Here is a 23,815-nt window from a genome sequence, read left to right on the forward strand (position 1 = left end):
GTTTCTAGGCAAAAATAAAGCCAGCCATGTGGATAAAACTAGGCCCCAATAAGTTTTATCACCAAAGCATATATAAAAACGATTAAACATGCCAGCAAACGTTTTATATTGCACATTAATCAGAGTATATACCTCTGATAGCAAGCCTGATACTAGTCGCTATTAAATCACTGTATTTAGGCTTTAACTTACATTAGTCCGGTATCAGCAGCATTTTTTAGCAAATTCCATCCCTAGAAAAACTTAACTGCACATACCTTATTGCAGGATACCCTGCACGCCATTCTCCCTCTGAAGTTACCTCACTCCTCAGACATATGTGAGAACGGCAGTGGATCTTAGTTACTTCTGCTAAGATCATAGAAAAACGCAGGCAGATTCTTCTTCTAAATGCTGCCTGAGATAAAAACAGTACACTCCGGTACCATTTAAAAACAATAAACTTTTGATTGAAGAAAAAACTAACTATATTTTACCACTTTCCTCTAACTACCTCCAGCTATGTTGAGAGCTTGCAAGAGAATGACTGGATATGGCACTTAGGGGAGGAGCTATATAGCAGCTCTGCTGTGGGTGATCCTATTGCAACTTCCTGTTGGGAAGGAGAATATCCCACAAGTAATGGATGATCCGTGGACTGGATACACCTAACAAGAGAAAGTATGCAGAGAAGAGAATGTTGCCGCCTTGCAAATCTGTTCTAAAGAAGCTTCATTTTTGAAAGCCCAAGAAGAGGAAACAGCCCTAGTTGAACGAGCCGTAATTCTCTCAGGAGGCTGCTGTCCAGCAGTCTCATAAGCCAAATGAATCAAACTTCTCAACCATAGAGACAGAGAAGTAGATGTGGAATTCTGACCCTTACGCTTTCCAGAGAAAACAACAAATATGGCAGAAGATTACCAAAAATCTTTAGTAGCCTGTAAGTAAAATTTTAGAGCCCGCACAACATCCAAGTTATGCAAAAGACGTTTCTTATGAGAGGAAGGATTAGGACACCAATTTCCTGATTAATGTTTCGATCCAACACCACATTAGGGAGAAACCCCAATTTAGTACGAAGGACCGCCTTATCAGGATGAAAAATAAGGTAGGGGGAAATCACACTGCCGAGCTGAAAGCTCAGACACTCTGCGAGTGGAAGAAATGGCAACAATAAACAAAAAAACTTTCCAGGATAACAGTTTTACATCAATAACATGCATTGGCTCAAACGGAGCCTGCTGCAAAACTTTAAGAATTAAATGAAGGCTCCACAGGGGAGCAGCAGGTTTAAAAGCAGGCCTGATTCTAACCAAGGCCTATACAAAGGCTTGAACATCTGGGAGGCCTGGCAGACGTTTGTGCAAAAGGATAGATAACACAGAAATCTGACCCTTTAGGATACTGACCGATAAACCCTTATCTAGTCCATCCTGAAGAAAAGACAAAATCTGGGGAATCCACACCCAGGAGAATCCCTTATATTCACACGAATAAAGATATTTACGCCATATCTTATGGTAAATCTTGCGACTAAATAAACAAAGATGTCCACAGCATAAGCTTCCAAATCTTTTCTTTATTTAGGGAAGAATTCAAAGGTACAAAAATAGCAGTAACGTTTCACGTTATACACCCTTAGTCATACAATGTAATACTATTCACAAACTCTCTGTTTTGTAGCCACACATGTTACTTAATTAGCATACACCTGTAGGTGTTTAATCAATTATAATACATGTTCAGGCCAGGTAACCACTCACCTACCCCATCTACTAGTAAATCCTGAGTACTACAAGTTCAATGTATCAAAATAGAAAATATACAAAAAACTGTTTAAAAACATTAAGAAAAACACTTTTGTACACTGTACTGAATTGAATAAACTACATAAATAATGATACATCGTAATCTTTATTCATTCCAAAAGGCCTCATTGAGTTAAGTGTAGATATCCAAAACAAATCTTTTCTTTTTAATAATAATTCCCTATTGCCCCCTCTTCTAGGCAGTTTAATGTGATCAATGATCTGCCATCTTAATTGGCTGATAGAGTGCCCTGCTTCCAGGAAATGAGATGAAACAGGCGCATCTTCATTATTGCACCTAATGTTTGAGGTGACTTATGTTCAGGTATCTTTCTTGTGGTCTCTCCTAAATAAATCCTGGAACACGGACACCATCAGATAAATCACATAACTTGAGTTACAAATAAAGAAATCTCTAATATTATACAATTTACCAGTTCTCGGGTGTGCAAACTTATCTCCTTTAATTAAAGAATTACAATTAGAGCATCCCAAACAGGGATAGCAACCCAATTTTTTCTTGGTTATGTAGCCTGTTTCCATTTTGGACTGGCTACCTATATCAGCTTTTGTAAGAATATCTTTAATATTACGATTTATCTTATATGCCATCATAGGAGGGTCTTTTAAGTATGGTAAGTCTTTGTTGCAGTCTCTACGTATGTGCCAATGTTTCTGTATAATTTTACTCAGTTTCTTACTATGGCTACCATACTTAGAGACAAACACCAAACGGTCATTTTTTTCTTGAATTTTTGTCCTAGAAAGCAGCTCAGATCTTTTAATTTGATTTACCTTAGTAATTTTTGATTTATTAATTCCCCAGGGTATCCTCTGTCTAGAAATTGTTTACCCATATCATGCAGTCTGTCTGTCTGTAGTACTACCGTCCATATTAACAATCCTTTTTACCCTAATTAACTGACTCCTGGGTAGGGATTTCAAAAGATTAGGGGGGTGAAAACTGATGAAGTGTAAAAGATTATTTTTGTCAGTAGATTTAATATGTATATCACATTCTAAACAGTTTTTGGCAGTATTCTTAAAGTGAAGGTTAAGTTTCATCTATTAGACTTTTTCCCCTGTAAATACTATAAAAATAAATGGGACTTTAATTCATCAAATTTTTAGAATCGCTATATTTATTTATTATTTACCGTTTCTTTATCCGATTCAGAACACTGTTAAAACAACCCGTTTTTTTTCTTTTTTCTTTTTTCTAAGCCCGGTTACGTTTTTCTACTAGCCAATTGAAACACTGGCCGTTAGGCGGCCGTCATATTACGTCACCGCATTACTGTTCTCTATGAGCATGTGTTGCCTTCACTTCCTTTCTTTTATTCTCAACGCTCGTTCCAGTTTAGCGCATACGCGATAAGGATTCATAAGGCTAAGTCGTCTCTATTTACAAACTTGCAACATTTTTTCTGTCACGCAGGCGCAAATCGAATTTACGGTGAATGGTGCGCATGCGCAAGTGGTCTGGAAATCGGGAACGCGCTTTTGAAGTACGTACAGAGCGGGTGGGACCGCTCTGTACGTAATATAGTCAAAAAACAGGAAATCAATGGAGGGAGGAGCTAAGACCGGCCGAGAAAGTAAATATAAACCGTTTAGAATACACTAATATATATACAAAAATATTTTTTTTAAAAATAGCGATCATAGTATATAGTAGATGAGTAATAGAATACAGGCTCCAAAAACGGAAAACTTTACCTTCACTTTAACTACCTTAGTGTCTAGAAAGACTACAGAAACATCATGCCAGTTTAAAGTAAACTCTATACCATTTACTTCCTGATTTAGATCTGTCACAAACTGCAACAGGGAATCCAGGTTACCACCAATACGCCAAAAACATCATCTATGAAGCGCCACCATGTGGCTCCATATTGTAACAACAATTCATGTTCATAGACAAACTTCTCTTCAAATGTTCCCATAAATATGTTGGCGTATGAGGGGGCAACATTCGATCCCATGGCCGTACCCTGGGTTTGGAGATACCAAGTATCTCCAAACAAGAAATAGTTACAAAATAAGACCAATCACAATAGCTCTTCTAAGAATAATATCTGTTCAATACTGTAGATATTTGTGTTTAACAGGACTTTTAATCTTGCGATTAACCGGTTTTTGAGCCTGAATCATAGTTTCAATGACCGCTGCAGAAAAACTACGTTTAGACAGAACTAGGCGTTCAATCTCCAAGCAGTTAGCTTCAGAGAATCTAGGTTTGGATGGAGGAAGAGACCTTGAAGTAGAAGAAGGTCTTTCCTCTGAGGTAATCTCCAAGGAGATAGAGATGACATCCTTACTAGATTTGTGAACCAGATCCTGCGTGCCATGCAGGAGTTATTAGTCTCACCAATGCTCTCTCCTGTTTGCTCTCCTTCCACAAATCATTGCTCGTATCTAACGGGGGAAACAGATAAACCTCCAAGAAACCACTAGAGCATCTATCAGAACGGCCTGAGGATCTCTTGACCTTGAACCGTACTTTGGAACCTTGGCGTTTTGGCGGGGCAACATCAGATCCAACTCTGGAACCCCCCACTTGAGGGTTATCTGAGAGAACACTTCCAGATGGAGAGCCCAATCCCCGGGAAGAAAGGTCTGTCTGCTCAGACAATCTGCCTCCCAGTTGTCCACTCATGGAATGTGGATGGCAGTCACCTCCTTCATGGCTAAGACCCTCCATAGTGGTTGATGTAAGACACTGAGGTGATGTCCTGCTAGAATCTGATAAATTGGACTAAAAAGACAGTTGAGCCCACGCTGATAGGGCATTGAAGATAGCTCTCAACTCCAAGATGTTTATGGGAAGAAGGGACTCTTCCTGAGACCACAGGCCTTGAGCAGTCAGAGGACCCCAAACAGCTCCCCAGCCTGAGAGGCTGGCGTCCGTAGCCACAAATCTCCCATGAAGGTCTCAGAAAGCAAGTGCCTGTGGTGACATAGCAGCTATATCACCACAGTGCCCCAAGACAGATGTTCCTGTGACATCCACCACGAGAGAGAGTCTCTTGTTAGAGGGTCCAGATTTATCCACTGTGATAAATCCAAATGGTCTCCGTTTCATTGACGGAGCATACAAAGTTGCAGCGGTCGCAGATGAAACCGAGCAAACGGAATAATGTCCATGGATGCCACCATCAGACCAATCACCTCCATGCATTGAGCCACAGACGGATGAAAGGAAGACAAGGCAGGAAGCAAGAATTTTGGATTTTCTGACCTCAGGTAGAAAAAGTTTTCAAGGACAGGGAATCTATTATTGTCCCTAGTAAACATACTTTGGTAGATTAAATTCGAGAACTCTTTTCTAAATTCACCTTCCACCCATGAGAATGAAGACAAGACAACAGCATCTCTGTATGAGATTGGGCTAGATGAAAAGATGACGCCGGAACTAAGATGTCGTCTAGATAAGGCGCCACAGCAATTCCCTGGGATCTGATCACAGCCAGTAGCGCCCCCAGAAGCTTTGTGAATATTTTGGGAGACGTGGCCAGACCAAATGGAAGTGCAACAAATTGGAAGTGCTTGTCCAGAAAGGCAAACCTCAGATACTGATGGTGTTCCCTGTGAATGGAAATATGAAGGTATGCATCCTTCTATGGTCATCATAAACTGACCTTCCTGTACCAAAGGAAGAATGGAACAAATATTTTCCCTCTTGAAGGACGGAACCCTGAGGAAATTGTTGAGACTTTATGTCTAGAATGGGCTGAAAAGTTCCATCCTTTTTGGGAACCACAAATAGATTTTAATAGAATCCTAGACCCGGTTCTGTTAGAGGGACAGGAACAATAACTCCCAGAGAGTATAGGTCTTTTACACAGTTTAAGAAGGCCTCCTTTATTTGGTTTGAAAATAGTCTTGACAGGAGAAATCTGCCCCATGGAGTGCAAGACTTGAATCCCATTCTGTAACCCTGGGATACTATGTGCACCGCCCAAGGGTCTGGGACATCACATATCCAGGCTTGATGAAAAAGAGAAAGACTGCCCCCCAATGGGATCAGGGGCGGAACCTTCATGCTGATTTAGAGTTAGCAGAAGGCTTCTTGTTTTGTTTTCCCTTGTTCCAGTGCTGGTTGGATTTCCAAGAGGATCTGGGTTGATCTGGTTTTGAAAAGGAGGACTTTTGTCCCTTAAAGTTACTTAAGAAATGAAAATTAGAAGTCTGACAACCTCTAGGTCTATTCTTCTTGTCCTGAGGTAGAAAAGTTCCTTTTCCACCTGTAATCTCAGAAATTATCTCCGCCAGACCAGGTCCAAACAGAGTCTTTCCCTTGTAAGGTAAAGCCAAAAGCTTGTCCTTAGAAAAGACATTGGCCGACAAAGATTTTAAACCACAGAGCCCTGCGGGCTAGTACCATGAAGCTAGACATCTTAGCTCCCAGACAAATTATCTGCATATTGGCATCACAGATAAAGGTATTGGCCAATTTGAGAGCTTTGATACTATCTTAGATCTCCTCTACTGAAGTTTCCTCTGTAATAAGATCAGACAATGCATCGCACCAATAAGATACAGATCCCGCAATCGTAGCAATATTCGCTGCTGAATGCCACTGTAACCCTTGATGGATGTACATCTTTTTTAAGTAAGCCTCTAGCTTCTTGTCCATTGAGTCCTTAAAAGAGCAACTACCCTCTATAGGAATGGTAGTTCTCTTAGCGAGAGTAGAAATAGCTCCTTCTACTTTAAGAACAGTGCGCCATGAGTCACAAAGAGAGTCAGCAACAGGAAACAACTTCTTAAAAACAGAAGGGGAAAACGGAACCCATGGCTTATCCCATTCCCGAGTAATAATTTCAGACGTCTTCCATGCTACAGGAAAAACCTCCTCAGAAGATGGGGAATCATAAAAGCTATCCAATTTAGAAGACTTTGTGGGGTTGACAGCCACCGAAGGTTCAGAAACGTCGTAGCTAAAACCTCCTTCAATAGTAATCGGAGGTGTTCAAGCTTAAAGCTAAAATTAAACTCTTCAGTTTCTGAAGATTTTTCTGCTAAAGTGTCAGAGTCTGAGATCTCACCTTCAGAAGCTACTGAAGTATTCTCCTCATCAGACATCTGAGAAAGATTGGCTAATGCAGACCTAGAGACAGAAGCCTTACTATCAGGCAGATGTTTACTGCAGAAGAAATATGAGCGGCAAAATCCCCACGTAAATAAACACCCCCAGGTGGATGAGAAGGTACAGTATGAGAAACAACTAAGGCTTGGGACGTCTGAGGAGAAAGCTGCGGCATGTCACGCACAGCAGTATCCTGAGAAGCACTTGGCTTCGAAGGGAGAAATTTTTCTTTACATTTTAAAGTTTATTTCTAAACAAGAGGAACAAAACTGCATAGGTAGGGCAATCTGGTTGTCTAAACAAAGCAAACATCTATCCATAGAGATAGATTGATCCTGATCTGTATCCATAGCTTAGATAAAAAGTCCCCACTAGCAATTTCCAAATATAGAAATTTTAATGTAAAAAAAAATGTTTTTAATCTTTCAGATAAATATTAATATTAAATAGTAAATATTAAATACTAGAATCGAACTCAAATATATAAATATAACTTGAAAAAAACTGCCTCAGAAGCCTGAGGCTCCTACCGGCCAGAAAAAATGTCCCACTAGTAAGAACAACTCTCTAGAAGTGATTTCCTCCTCTTGTAATCCGGTGAGCTGATAAAAAGAAGCCGATTCAAAAAATGTTCAAGTAGAGACAAAGACGTCTGCACTAAACTCTTTAACCGCTTCGCTCAGTAAAAGCGGAAGTGCAGTCGTCACATGATCGGGAAACCAGAAAAAACGGTGTCACAAATTTAAACAGCTCTAAAAAAGGAGCGTGAAGAAAGCTGCAGTTTAAAAAAACGCTAAAGTATCAAGACCGTTTAATATAAACGGTAATCCAGTGGCCCATCAATGAAAAAGATATATGTTAAGACCTGAACCTAGAAACTCAATTATGTAGTAGGTAACCAATAAAGATTCCTTTACTGTTAACCCATTAACTCCCCTGGCCAAGTGAACTCCCCATTTAAACTGACCGCTCTCATACTATATAAAAATACCCAAGTGCCATGTCCTTAATATGAATCCTTAATTAATAAGGAGTATTAAGTGCTGCTATCCTTCCGTACCTAGAAGGCAAAAGCACTTACCTTAGATCCAATTGTATGATAGATGCTGATCCTTAGGTGTGGCAGGAGCTTCACTCCCTGTCATAGACCTGTAGGAAAAGAAAGAACAGAGTAACTTACTCTGGCTTTCTGCAAAGGGGTAGAAAAGCGTTAAAAGAAAAGCCACCACTACTCTTACTCAAGAGATTGACATGAACACAGCTAGACCACAATCCTTGCTTGCAGGGAAAAGTACCCATAAAAGGATTAAAATCTTCAGACACCAACTTCGCACAACCTCCATTGAGAGAGGCAAAAAAAATTACTGGGGGTTATGGGTAAGGCAGCTACACTTAACAGCTTTGCTGGGTTGCTCTTTGCCTCCTTCTGCTGGCCAGGAGTTGAATATTCCACTAGTAATTGGAATGCAGTTGTGGACTCTCCATGTCATAGGAAAGAAAGTATACTAACAAATCTGAGCAACAGCAGTAGGAGAAAGCCTTTGAATTCAAATTGTTATTTTAATTAAGATGACATTTGTTTTAATGTATATAATTTATACAAATATACACACACATTAAAAACCTATTAAAACTTGGGTTTTCTTTGTTGCTTCAAAAAGTTGATAGTAGTATAATTTGAGTGAGGGTATGGAATAGGGACCCCTTCTGAAAGGTACATGAATCCCCAAAAAAAACAAAAAAAACTTTTCTTTCATGAATCAGGTAGAGCATGCAATTTTAAACAACTTTCTAATTTATTTCTATTATCAAGGTTTCTTCTTTCTCTTGGTATCTTTGTTTTTTTTTAAAAAAAAAAAAACAGGGATGTAAGCTCAGGAGCAAGCATTTGTCTCGAGGACTATGTGGCAGCAATTGTGCAATAATGTTATCCATATAAAAGTGCACTAGTTTGCAGCACTATTTCCTGTCACGTGGTGCTTCTATCTAGGTATCTCTTCAACAAATAATACCTTAGGAACAAAGCAAATTGGGTAATAGAAGTAAATTAGAAACTTTTTTTTTTTAAAAATTGTATGCTCTGTCTGAAGCACAAAACTATTTTTGTGTTTCATATCCCTTTGCTATCTTTCAGTCTAGTTTAGTAGAATATCTTACCAGTCCTGGCTTTCTATCCAAGGCGCTAAAAACTGGCGCAGCTCCATGGGAAAACTGTCACTGTAAAGCTGGTGCAGCTGTTCCAAATATCTGGTGTCCAACTGCTGTAACTGGTTCCACTGCGCCATCTTGTAACCTGGAGGACTAATACAAAAGTGAAAGTCAAATTAAAAAGGTAATAAAGTACACAAAAAAGATTGATTATACAATCTGCTTTATGATTTTTCTCTGAACAGAAAGATCATATAATCATAATAAAATGTTTGATGTGTGACAATGTAACCTTGATTAGTCCAAAAGGTAAGAGCAGATTATCTTTGCCTGTTCATACTTTATGTGGGTGAAAATAGAATAATAAAGCCGGTAACTCATTCATGTAAAGACACATACCCACATAAGCACACAATATAATCTAAATAAACTAAGAATTTCTGTGTCGCTGGCACTACAGGTATCTATTAGTTGAGAAACACACAAGGAAGAGACAGACAATGGATGTAAGGAGAAAAAGGTATCTAATCCACAAAAGACTGAATAAAGCAGCTTCTTTCTATAACTCTCTATAAATCAGAAAAACTGCTTCATTGTCTTTTGAAATTATTTATGGTCTTTTAATACAGTGTATGCTGTTAACTCTTTTCGCACAATGCAGACATTACAGTGGTCAACACATTATAGATAAAGACAGAAGAAACGTGTGTAACACAACTAAAAGTGTGCCAGCCTGATTAGTGAATACATCTGCAGATAATCAGAACTGAGGAGCATCTCTCTCCACCCCCTACCTCTCTACATACTCCCCTTTCCCCATTTGTTAGATTATCTCATTCATCTATTATTCAAGTTCATCCTCATTTCATCCATTCCGCAAGGGACAAATGTATATTTCTATCACGCATTACAAACAGCATAAAGGTAACTAAATGTTTAAAGCAGCAGAAGATGCACATTTGTCTAAAATAACACAGCTGTATTAAGACTCTGGCTGATCGAGAGCAAGGAAAAAAAAAAAATATTCACCACAGTAACATTTAACTTTAATACATTTTGAAATGGACTCTGCTTGGTTAGATGGAACAAAGAAAAAAAATGTCCTTTTAAGCTTATTTGTAGCAACAGAGATTTCCACTACAAATAGCAGTGATTAAAAATACAAAATGCCCTATCCTGGTTTATTAGCATCCAAAGTAACACAAATATGTTGGTTCAGATGACAGTGCTGTTTAGAAACCAGATACTAGACAGTAATTGCTCTGACAGATGTTAGGAGACTACTTGCTATGTGTGACCTTGGGTGATGGACCATAGGGAACAGTGGGATGTATATTGATCAGCACTAATATATTATAATACATAATTTACTGGCCCTGCATCATGGGATATACACTAGTTAACCCTTTCCTTACAAAAGGGTGTTGCAGGTCCTTCTGCAGAAGCATGGTAACAGCAACATAATGTGCATTAGCACATACCAAACAAAGTATGTCATTTTTTAGGTTCGCTGCAACTTATATTAAAAAAGAAATCTAAATTATTCAGAGAGCTGGAGCTCTAACCAATAAGCCATAAAAAAAGTACATGACTCAAAAGGGATAAAACAAAACAGACTTGTTAAAAACTGTAGCCTTTTTGCACATGGATTTAATACAGAACAATAACTGTTGTGTGTGGGTGTTCTTGATTCCATATTAAAGAGTTCAAGCAATTCCAGAAAAGGGAAGGGGAGGAGACTGCCTGGAATCCATACAGACTAGCTAGAAGATGATATACAGGTGCAGTGTTCAAACTCTTCTTTTTATAAGGAAGCATTTCCTTTAAGTTTATAACCAGACAAAATCACACCCAATAAGAAAGGAAAGAACCAGAGCTGTCTAGTCACACTTGTCTGCATGCCTCTACTGATTAGTAAAATCACATTAGAAAAAAAATAAAAAAATTGTGCAAATGCTATCCTATGTAATAAACAGTGAATCTAAGTTTCAAAAAAGTTACTGTGTTTCATAAAAATCAAATAGCCTAAAATGCTAAACTGATGTTTCTATTCAAAAGTACAACAAAAAACACAATTTATGCTTACCTGATAAATGTATTTATTTCAGGGCATAGAGAGACAACGATTCATTCCAATTACTAGTGTAATTTTCAATCCTGGCCAGCAGGAGGCGGCAAAGAGCACTCCAGCAAAGCTGTTAAGCACCACTTCTCTTACCCATAAACCTCATTCATTCGGCCGAACAGAACGGAAAAAGAAGTAGCCACGAGGATATAGAGGTGCCTGAGGATTGTACAGAAAAACTGTCATCATCTGAATATAAACAAGGGTGGGTCATGGATTCTCTATGCCTGGAAAGAAAGAAATTTATCAGGTAAGCATAAATTTTGTTTTGTTTTCTTTCCTATGGCATAGAGGAGTCCACGATTCATTCCAATTACTAGTGGAAAACAAAACAGTTAGGCCTACACCAAAGGCACCACCGCTTGAAGAACCTTTCTTTCTCTTAAAAGAAGCCTCAGCCGAGGCAAAAGTATCAAATTTGGAAAAAGTATGAATAGAGGACCATGTGGCCGCCTTGCAAATCTGTTCCACAGAGGCTTCATTCTTGAAAACCCATGAAGATGAGAGTGCTCTAGTGGAATAAGCTGTAATTCTCTCAGGAGGCTGCTGTCCAGCCATCTCATAAGCTAAACGAATAACACTTCTCAACCAGAGAGAAAAAGAGTAGTAGAAGTGGCCTTCTGACTCTTACGTTTACAATGAACAAAGCAGAAGATTTCCGAAAATCTTTAGTTGCTTGAAGGTAAAAAATGTAAAAACATGCACAACATCCAAATTATTCAAAAGACGTTCCTTCTGGGAAGAAGGATTAGGACAAAAATAGGAAGAAGAGACGCTTCCTGAGGCCACAGACCCTGCGCGCCTTTAAGGAACCCCAATCTGCTCCCCAGCCTAAAAGACTGGCATCCATGGTCACAATCACCCATGTTGATCTCTAGAAACACATTCCCTGAGACATACGATCCTTATTAGAGGATGCAGAGCTATCTTCTGCAAAAGATTTGAATGGTCTCCGTTCCATTGTCTGAGCATGCAAAGTTGCAGAAGTCTCAGATGAAACTGAGCATAAGGAATGATGTCAATAGAAGCTACCATCAGACCAATCACCTCCATGCATTGAGCAACTGATGGATGTATCACAGACTGGAGATAAAGGCATGAAGCAAGAAGTTTTAATTTTCTGACATCCGTCAAAAAAATCTTCCTTGACAAAGAATCTATAATTGTCCCCAAAAAACATACCCTTGCATCTGGAACAAGAGAACTCTTCCACAGATTCACTTTGCACCCGTGGGAATGAAAAATAGATAACATCTCTGTATGAGATTTTGCTAGATGAAAAGATGGAGTCTGTACTAAGATGTCGTCTGAATAAGGTGCCACAGCAATACCCTGGGATCTGACCACTGCCAAAAGAGCCTCCAGAACCTTTGTGAAAATTCTGGGAGCTGTAGCAAGGCCAAATGGAAGTGCAACAAACTGGAAATGTTTGTTAAGGAAAGCAAATCTCATACTGGTAATGATCCCCGTGAATGGGAACATGAAGATGCACATCCTTCAGATTTATAGTCGTCATAAATTGACCCTCTTGAACCAAAGGAAGAATGGACCAGATGGTTTCCATTTTGAAGGACGGAACCTTGAGAAATTGGTTTGGACATTTTAGATTCAAAATGGAACGGAAAGTGAACTCTGTTTTGGGAACAACAAAAAGATTTGAATAGAATCCTAGACCCTGTTCCTCTAGAGCAGAGCTTTCCAAACTTGTTATGTTGGCGACACACTTTTTAGACTTACATCATTTCGCGACACAGTAATTCAGTTGTACTAGCAAACAGAAGGTTTTGTTTGCAGCACGGGCAGTAATCAGACTCACCGAGCTCTGAGGGCGGCAGCTTAAACGCTGAGCTGAAGTCAGTGAGTCCGACTCACTACTGCCCGTGCTGCAAACACACTGCTGTCCCACTCACTGACTACACATGCAGTCAAGAGCCAATTAAGGAGAGTACACGTGAAGTCAGGAGCCAATGTGCCGCCAATGGGAATAGTTTCAGTCCCCACTGAGCTGCACCAATAGGTTAAGATGATCTGTATCCCCCTAGATATCAATCACATGTCAACCATGTGATATGCGTAGCAGGAAGGCGGAAAGTCAGAAACCAAAAAAAAAATAAAAAAAAATTTGTGCTGAAGCTGGGACACACCTACACACTACTGCTGACACACTAGTGTGTCCCGACACACAGTTTGGAAAGCACTGCTCTAGAGAAACTGGGACAATTACTCCCAGGAATGATAGGTCATTTATGCAATTTAAGAAAGCTTCTCTCTTTATCTGATTTGCAGATAACCTTAACAGGTGGAATTTTCCCTGGGAGGACATGATTTGAATCCTATTCTGTAACCGTAGGATACTATGTCTATAGCCCAAGGATCCAGGATATCTCATATCCAAGCCTGCCAAAAAAAACAAAGTCTGCGCCCTACTTAATCCATTACAGGATCGGGGGCGACCCCTTCATGTTGATTTGGAATCCATAAAAGGCTTCTTGGTTTGCTTTCCACTATTCCAGGGCTGACCGGACCTACAAGAGGACTTGGCTTGATCCAATTTGGAAGAGGAAGACTTTGGTCCCTTAAAGTTACGAAAGGAACGAAAATTAGAATTCTGACAACCCTTAGGTCTATTCTTTTTATCCTGAGGTAACAAAGAACCCTTTCCACCTGTAATGTCAGAAAGAACCCTTTCCACCTGTAATGTCAGAAATAATCTCAGCCAGACCTGGACCAAACAAGGTTTTGCCCTTGTAATGCAAAGAAAAACAGAATTTATGTTTACCTGATAAATTACTTTCTCCAACGGTGTGTCCGGTCCACGGCGTCATCCTTACTTGTGGGATATTCTCTTCCCCAACAGGAAATGGCAAAGAGCCCAGCAAAGCTGGTCACATGATCCCTCCTAGGCTCCGCCTACCCCAGTCATTCGACCGACGTTAAGGAGGAATATTTGCATAGGAGAAACCATATGATACCGTGGTGACTGTAGTTAAAGAAAATAAATTATCAGACCTGATTAAAAAACCAGGGCGGGCCGTGGACCGGACACACCGTTGGAGAAAGTAATTTATCAGGTAAACATAAATTCTGTTTTCTCCAACATAGGTGTGTCCGGTCCACGGCGTCATCCTTACTTGTGGGAACCAATACCAAAGCTTTAGGACACGGATGAAGGGAGGGAGCAAATCAGGTCACCTAAATGGAAGGCACCACGGCTTGCAAAACCTTTCTCCCAAAAATAGCCTCAGAAGAAGCAAAAGTATCAAACTTGTAAAATTTGGTAAAAGTGTGCAGTGAAGACCAAGTCGCTGCCCTACATATCTGATCAACAGAAGCCTCGTTCTTGAAGGCCCATGTGGAAGCCACAGCCCTAGTGGAATGAGCTGTGATTCTTTCGGGAGGCTGCCGTCCGGCAGTCTCGTAAGCCAATCTGATGATGCTTTTAATCCAAAAAGAGAGAGAGGTAGAAGTTGCTTTTTGACCTCTCCTTTTACCGGAATAAACAACAAACAAGGAAGATGTTTGTCTAAAATCCTTTGTAGCATCTAAATAGAATTTTAGAGCGCGAACAACATCCAAATTGTGCAACAAACGTTCCTTCTTCGAAACTGGTTTCGGACACAGAGAAGGTACGATAATCTCCTGGTTAATGTTTTTGTTAGAAACAACTTTTGGAAGAAAACCAGGTTTAGTACGTAAAACCACCTTATCTGCATGGAACACCAGATAAGGAGGAGAACACTGCAGAGCAGATAATTCTGAAACTCTTCTAGCAGAAGAAATTGCAACCAAAAACAAAACTTTCCAAGATAATAACTTAATATCAACGGAATGTAAGGGTTCAAACGGAACCCCCTGAAGAACTGAAAGAACTAAGTTGAAACTCCAAGGAGGAGTCAAAGGTTTGTAAACAGGCTTGATTCTAACCAGAGCCTGAACAAAGGCTTGAACATCTGGCACAGCTGCCAGCTTTTTGTGAAGTAACACAGACAAGGCAGAAATCTGTCCCTTCAGGGAACTTGCAGATAATCCTTTTTCCAATCCTTCTTGAAGGAAGGATAGAATCTTAGGAATCTTAACCTTGTCCCAAGGGAATCCTTTAGATTCACACCAACAGATATATTTTTTCCAAATTTTGTGGTAAATCTTTCTAGTTACAGGCTTTCTGGCCTGAACAAGAGTATCGATAACAGAATCTGAGAACCCTCGCTTCGATAAGATCAAGCGTTCAATCTCCAAGCAGTCAGCTGGAGTGAGACCAGATTCGGATGTTCGAACGGACCTTGAACAAGAAGGTCTCGTCTCAAAGGTAGCTTCCATGGTGGAGCCGATGACATATTCACCAGATCTGCATACCAAGTCCTGCGTGGCCACGCAGGAGCTATCAAGATCACCGACGCCCTTTCCTGATTGATCCTGGCTACCAGCCTGGGGATGAGAGGAAACGGCGGGAATACATAAGCTAGTTTGAAGGTCCAAGGTGCTACTAGTGCATCCACTAGAGCCGCCTTGGGATCCCTGGATCTGGACCCGTAGCAAGGAACTTTGAAGTTCTGACGAGAGGCCATCAGATCCATGTCTGGAATGCCCCACAGTTGAGTGACTTGGGCAAAGATTTCCGGATGGAGTTCCCACTCCCCCGGATGCAATGTCTGACGACTCAGAAAATCCGCTTCCCAATTTTCCACTCCTGGGATGTGGATAGCAGACAGGTGGCAGGAGTGAGACTCCGCCCATAGAATGATTTTGGTCACTTCTTCCATCGCCAGGGAACTCCTTGTTCCCCCCTGATGGTTGATGTACGCAACAGTTGTCATGTTGTCTGATTGAAACCGTATGAACTTGGCCCTCGCTAGCTGAGGCCAAGCCTTGAGAGCATTGAATATCGCTCTCAGTTCCAGAATATTTATCGGTAGAAGAGATTCTTCCCGAGACCAAAGACCCTGAGCTTTCAGGGATCCCCAGACCGCGCCCCAGCCCATCAGACTGGCGTCGGTCGTGACAATGACCCACTCTGGTCTGCGGAAGGTCATCCCTTGTGACAGGTTGTCCAGGGACAGCCACCAACGGAGTGAGTCTCTGGTCCTCTGATTTACTTGTATCCTCGGAGACAAGTTTGTATAGTCCCCATTCCACTGACTGAGCATGCACAGTTGTAATGGTCTTAGATGAATGCGCGCAAAAGGAACTATGTCCATTGCCGCTACCATCAAACCTATCACTTCCATGCACTGCGCTATGGAAGGAAGAGGAACGGAATGAAGTATCCGACAAGAGTCTAGAAGTTTTGTTTTTCTGGCCTCTGTCAGAAAAATCCTCATTTCTAAGGAGTCTATTATTGTCCCCAAGAAGGGAACCCTTGTTGACGGAGATAGAGAACTCTTTTCCACGTTCACTTTCCATCCGTGAGATCTGAGAAAGGCCAGGACGATGTCCGTGTGAGCCTTTGCTTGAGGAAGGGACGACGCTTGAATCAGAATGTCGTCCAAGTAAGGTACTACAGCAATGCCCCTTGGTCTTAGCACAGCTAGAAGGGACCCTAGTACCTTTGTGAAAATCCTTGGAGCAGTGGCTAATCCGAAAGGAAGCGCCACGAACTGGTAATGCTTGTCCAGGAATGCGAACCTTAGGAACCGATGATGTTCCTTGTGGATAGGAATATGTAGATACGCATCCTTTAAATCCACCGTGGTCATGAATTGACCTTCCTGGATGGAAGGAAGAATTGTTCGAATGGTTTCCATTTTGAACGATGGAACCTTGAGAAACTTGTTTAAGATCTTGAGATCTAAGATTGGTCTGAACGTTCCCTCTTTTTTGGGAACTATGAACAGATTGGAGTAGAACCCCATCCCTTGTTCTCCTAATGGAACAGGATGAATCACTCCCATTTTTAACAGGTCTTCTACACAACGTAAGAATGCCTGTCTTTTTATGTGGTCTGAAGACAACTGAGACCTGTGGAACCTCCCCCTTGGGGGAAGCCCCTTGAATTCCAGAAGATAACCTTGGGAGACTATTTCTAGCGCCCAAGGATCCAGAACATCTCTTGCCCAAGCCCGAGCGAAGAGAGAGAGTCTGCCCCCCACCAGATCCGGTCCCGGATCGGGGGCCAACATTTCATGCTGTCTTGGTAGCAGTGGCAGGTTTCTTGGCCTGCTTTCCCTTGTTCCAGCCTTGCATTGGTCTCCAAGCTGGCTTGGCTTGAGAAGTATTACCCTCTTGCTTAGAGGACGTAGCACTTTGGGCTGGTCCGTTTCTACGAAAGGGACGAAAAATAGGTTTATTTTTGGCCTTGAAAGGCCGATCCTGAGGAAGGGCGTGGCCCTTACCCCCAGTGATATCAGAGATAATCTCTTTCAAGTCAGGGCCAAACAGCGTTTTCCCCTTGAAAGGAATGTTAAGTAGCTTGTTCTTGGAAGACGCATCAGCTGACCAAGATTTCAACCAAAGCGCTCTGCGCGCCACAATAGCAAACCCAGAATTCTTAGCCGCTAGCCTAGCCAATTGCAAAGTGGCGTCTAGGGTGAAAGAATTAGCCAATTTGAGAGCATTGATTCTGTCCATAATCTCCTCATAAGGAGGAGAATCACTATCGACCGCCTTTACCAGCTCATCAAACCAGAAACACGCGGCTGTAGCGACAGGGACAATGCATGAAATTGGTTGTAGAAGGTAACCCTGCTGAACAAACATCTTTTTAAGTAAACCTTCTAATTTTTTATCCATAGGATCTTTGAAAGCACAACTATCTTCTATGGGTATAGTGGTGCGTTTGTTTAAAGTGGAAACCGCTCCCTCGACCTTGGGGACTGTCTGCCATAAGTCCTTTCTGGGGTCGACCATAGGAAACAATTTTTTAAATATGGGGGGAGGGACGAAAGGAATACCGGGCCTTTCCCATTCTTTATTTACAATGTCCGCCACCCGCTTGGGTATAGGAAAAGCTTCTGGGAGCCCCGGGACCTCTAGGAACTTGTCCATTTTACATAGTTTCTCTGGGATGACCAACTTGTCACAATCATCCAGAGTGGATAATACCTCCTTAAGCAGGATGCGGAGATGTTCCAACTTAAATTTAAACGTAATCACATCAGGTTCAGCTTGTTGAGAAATGTTCCCTGAATCAGTAATTTCTCCCTCAGACAAAACCTCCCTGGCCCCATCAGACTGGTTTAGGGGCCCTTCAGAACCATTATTATCAGCGTCGTCATGCTCTTCAGTATCTAAAACAGAGCAGTCGCGCTTACGCTGATAAGTGTGCATCTTGGCTAAAATGTTTTTGACAGAATTATCCATTACAGCCGTTAATTGTTGCATAGTAAGGAGTATTGGCGCGCTAGATGTACTAGGGGCCTCCTGAGTGGGCAAGACTCGTGTAGACGAAGGAGGGAATGATGCAGTACCATGCTTACTCCCCTCACTTGAGGAATCATCTTGGGCATCATTGTCATTGTCACATAAATCACATTTATTTAAATGAGAAGGAACTCTGGCTTCCCCACATTCAGAACACAGTCTATCTGGTAGTTCAGACATGTTAAACAGGCATAAACTTGATAACAAAGTACAAAAAACGTTTTAAAATAAAACCGTTACTGTCACTTTAAATTTTAAACTGAACACACTTTATTACTGCAATTGCGAAAAAATATGAAGGAATTGTTCAAAATTCACCAAAATTTCACCACAGTGTCTTAAAGCCTTAAAAGTATTGCACACCAAATTTGGAAGCTTTAACCCTTAAAATAACGGAACCGGAGCCGTCTTTAACTTTAACCCCTTTACAGTCCCTGGTATCTGCTTTGCTGAGACCCAACCAAGCCCAAAGGGGAATACGATACCAAATGACGCCTTCAGAAAGTCTTTTCTATGTATCAGAGCTCCTCACACATGCGACTGCATGTCATGCCTCTCAAAAACAAGTGCGCAACACCGGCGCGAAAATGAGGCTCTGCCTATGATTTGGGAAAGCCCCTAAAGAGAAAGGTGTCTAAAAAAGTGCCTGCCGATATAATCTTATCAAAATACCCAGATTAAATGATTCCTCAAGGCTAAATATGTGTTAATAATGAATCGATTTAGCCCAGAAAAAGTCTACAGTCTTAATAAGCCCTTGTGAAGCCCTTATTTACAATCTTAATAAACATGGCTTACCGGATCCCATAGGGAAAATGACAGCTTCCAGCATTACATCGTCTTGTTAGAATGTGTCATACCTCAAGCAGCAAGAGACTGCTCACTGTTCCCCCAACTGAAGTTAATTCCTCTCAACAGTCCTGTGTGGAACAGCCATGGATTTTAGTAACGGTTGCTAAAATCATTTTCCTCATACAAACAGAAATCTTCATCTCTTTTCTGTTTCTGAGTAAATAGTACATACCAGCACTATTTTAAAATAACAAACTCTTGATTGAATAATAAAAACTACAGTTAAACACTAAAAAACTCTAAGCCATCTCCGTGGAGATGTTGCCTGTACAACGGCAAAGAGAATGACTGGGGTAGGCGGAGCCTAGGAGGGATCATGTGACCAGCTTTGCTGGGCTCTTTGCCATTTCCTGTTGGGGAAGAGAATATCCCACAAGTAAGGATGACGCCGTGGACCGGACACACCTATGTTGGAGAAACAGCTTAGACTTGGATGTAACATCTGCAGACCAAGATTTTACCCACAGAGCTCTACGAGCTAAAAAACGGTAAAACCAGAAATCTTAGCACCCAATCTAAGAACTTGCATATTGGCATCACAAATAAAGGTATTAGCTAACTTGAGAGCTTTGATCCTATCTTGGATCTCCTCTATAGAAGTCTCCTCTAGGATAAGATTAGATAACTCATCACACCAATAAGATGCAGCCCCTGCAACTGTAGAAATACGGGCAACAGGTTGCCACTACAAACCCAGATGAATATACATTTTCTTTAAAAAAAAGTCTCAAGCTTCTTATCCATAGGATCTTTCAAAGAACAACTATCCTCAATAGGAATAGTAGTTCTCTTAGCCAGAGTAGAGATAGCCCCCTCTTTTTTGGATAGAAAATAGTGTATATGTGCGCTAGAAGAAAGCTATAGGGTTAATTGTAATTTCAAATATTTGATGTATATCAAATGATAAGTGAAATGAAAATGTTTGCAAATTTTATTTGCCAATATAAAATAGAAAATAATAAAATAGAAAATAATTTAAAAATGTTATTTGTGATTGCATGAAACAAAATCTTCAAAGGATAACAATTGTGTGCTCGCATGTAACAAAATCGTCAACAAAGAATAACTATGTAACAAAAAATTGTTACATTTTCAACAAAGGATAACAAAAAAAAATGTGTTATTTGTGGTTTCATAAAACAAAATCTTCAACAAAGGATAACTAATGTGTTATTTTGTGCTTGCAGGAAACAAAATCTTTAACAAAGGATAACTATAAAAATAATATAATTTTCAACAAAGGCTGACTATAATATCAAAATATAGTTTAATTAAATTGTGTTGTATGTGCTTACATAGAACAAAATCTTCAACAATCGAAATACCAAAAAAAAAATAATAAATATTTATAACAATCTTATGATTGTATTGCTCATAAAAATTCTCTTTAAAATTTACATAATATCATTTCTTTAGTTTGATTGTACTATATTCAAATACAAAAAAATATGAAAATTATAAAATATTGCAAATACAATCAGTCTCAAAGCGCTTGAAAAGTCTCCTTTTGAGAATTCTCCTTTTGCAAAAGAGAACCACCTGTATTAGTTAAATCGTTGGAATAGTAACTGAATAACAATGGTTTTAATTAAAAAGTCCAGCACTTAGGATTTTATCTTTTTCATAGAAAGTTTAAAAAAAAGTGTCCCTTTAGTGTTGTGGTACTTTTAACTCTTTAAACTTAAAGTGCATGTAAAGTCAACCTACTTGCTCTGCATCATAGTTTGTATTTTATAAATTAATAGTGAGTTTCATTCATCAAAATCGCTACATCGAATTAAAAAAGCAAATATTTAATAATTAGCTTTGTGTTCTTATCGGTGATTCCTCCGCCCGACATTATGGTCCCACATAATTTTTTTGATTGACAGTTCTATTTAGAACTATTTTTCTTTTCCCTGGGGCGTCAGGCCGGTTCTTACCTACGTCACGCTAATCTACTGCACATGCGGAAACTACTGGATGACGTTACCACCGCAATGCGCGTCCGTGATTCGCGCATGCGCAATACCTCGAAGGGATAATTTATTCAATCTAGTGAAACGAGGTGCCGAGGTTTACAGCGTACTGATAGCTGAACGCATGCGCGTATTGTATGCTAAAAGTAAACGCATGCGCAAATTAGAGCCCGGATCGTGAACGCGATTGAAAGCGATGTCATCGAGTGGGTGTTAGCTCTTACAATGATGCTGGGGCAAAACCAGGAAGAAGATGGTTGGGAGGAGTTCTATGCATAGAACGCAGCTAAGTTTAGAGATAAATATAAAGATAAATATATTTTATTTTGACATAATATTATTGCGGTTTTCATATTTATAACATTGGGAACAAGTAGTTAACAATTAATATGCAAAAACTTACAATCACTTTAATTCAAGTAGTAGGTGAGATGTTCTAAAATACCTTTTTGAACTTGGAATTCACATTAAAAGTTCAAATAAGACTTTGTATACAGCTGATAGTGATATGCTAGCACACTACGTCCGGACTCTCACACCCCTTGTTAAAATGCCTACCTCTTGCTTGATGTTGCTCTTTAGTTATTTACTTCTTACTGATAATATGAACAGAGCTTCAGCACGGGTGTCTGTGGAGTCTTGTAACGTCTGCTTAGCACACTCACCGCTTCTCCTCTACCTTGGGTACTGTGCACCATGAGTCACGAATAGCATCAGCAACAGGAAACATCTTTTTAAAAACAGGAGACGGAGAAAAAGGAACCACCGGCTTTTCCCATTCCTGAGTAATGATATCTGCCATGCGATCTAGAACTGGAAATACTTCCACAGAAGCAGGTACATCATATACCTTATTAAAAAGGGACAGTCAACATCAGAATTTTTTTGTTTAAAAAGATAGATAACCCCCTTATTAGCAATTCCCCAGTTTTGCGCAACAAATGCTGTTATATTAATATACTTTTTACCTCTGTGATTAACTTGTATCTAAGCATCTGACAGCCCCCTGATCACGACATTTTATTTATTATCTATTGACTTTAATTTTAGCCAATTAGTGCAGTGTCTGCCACAAGCTACGGCGTGATCACAATGTTATCTATATAGCTCACATGAACTAGCTCTCCCCTGTTGAGAAAAGAAAATAAAAAAAGCATGTGATAAGAGGTGGCCTTCAAGAGCTTAGAAATTATCATTTGGTTTACGAGCTTGAATAAGAGTATCAATGACACTCTCAGAGAAACCTCTCTTGGCTAAGACTAAGCGTTCAATCTCCACGTAATCAGCCTCAGAGAATCTAGATTTTGATGAACAAATGGACCTTGTATCAGCAGGTCTCTGCAACAAGGTAACTTCCACAGAGGAGATGAGGACATACCCACTAGATCCGCAAACCACGTCCTTCATGGCCACGATGGAGCAATCAGGATTACTGATACCCGCTCCTGCTTGATGCGGGCCACCACTCGAGGAAGAAGCAGTAATGGAGGAAAAAGATATACGAGTTTGAACCTCCAAGGCACTGCTAGTGCATCTATTAGATCCGCTTGGGGATCCCTCGACCCATACCTGGGTAGCTTAGTATTGAGACGGGACGCCATGAGATCTATCTCCGGCATCCCCCACTTGCTGCATATCTCTGCAAACACCTCGGGATGGAGAGACCATTCACCTGGATGCAAGGATTGCCTGCTGAGAAAATCCGCCTCCCAGTTGTCCACACCCGGAATGTGGATTACTGACAGCGAACAGCTGTGGGCCTCCGCCCACTCTAGAACCTGAGATACTTCCTTCATTGCCAAGGAACTTCTCATTCCCTGCTGATGGATGATGTAAGCCACCAAAGTAATATAGTCGGATTTGAATCTGATAAACTGGGACAAACCCAAAAGTGTCCAAGCCTTCAAGGCCTTGTAGATTGCCCGTAGTTCCAAAATATTGATCGGGAGGGAGGACTCCTGAGTCCACAACCCCTGTGTCTTCCTGGCATCCCAAACAGCTCCCTACCCAGATAGGCTTGCATCTGTACTCACAATCTCCCAGGATGGTTTTAAGAAGCATGTCCCTTGGGACAGATGATCTGGACAGAGCCTCCAAAAGAGCGATTCTCTCGACCGGCTGTCTAAAAAAATCTGTTGAGACTGATCTGAATTATCGCTGTTCTATTGCCTCAACATGCACAGTTGTAAAGGTCTGAAACGGAACCTGGCAAAAGGAATGATGTCCATGCATTAAACCATGAAACCAATTACCTCCATACACTGAGCCACAGAGGGACTCAAGGAGGTCCGGAGGGCAAGACATGCCGAAGTTAGCTTGCAACATCTCTGGTCTGTTAGAAATATCCTCATGTATATGGAGTATATTATAGTACCCAGGAATTCCACCCTGGTACTTGGGATAAGAGAACTCTTTTCCAAGTTTATCTTCCATCCATGTGATTGAAGAAGACTGAGAAGGGACTCTGAGAATTGTTCTGCAAGACAAAAGGTTGGTG

The 23,815-nt window shown here is 40.6% G+C and overlaps 1 protein-coding gene across 4 annotated transcripts in view; it reads right to left on the minus strand.

Moving 5' to 3' along the window:
* Positions 1-23,815, minus strand: part of STAT3 (signal transducer and activator of transcription 3) — a 600,544-nt gene that overhangs the window by 498,096 nt on the left and 78,633 nt on the right. For 3 of the 4 annotated variants that reach the window (XM_053699116.1, XM_053699126.1, XM_053699099.1), the window contains exon 2: positions 9,037-9,180. In XM_053699116.1, the coding sequence (XP_053555091.1) occupies positions 9,037-9,164 (128 nt within the window). In that variant the 5' untranslated portion in view covers positions 9,165-9,180. The remainder of the gene's footprint in view (positions 1-9,036; positions 9,181-23,815) is intronic. The other variant, XM_053699108.1, reaches the window with a different exon arrangement.

This window comes from Bombina bombina, chromosome 1 (genome assembly GCF_027579735.1).
Source record: "Bombina bombina isolate aBomBom1 chromosome 1, aBomBom1.pri, whole genome shotgun sequence".
Classification (NCBI taxonomy): domain Eukaryota; kingdom Metazoa; phylum Chordata; class Amphibia; order Anura; family Bombinatoridae; genus Bombina; species Bombina bombina.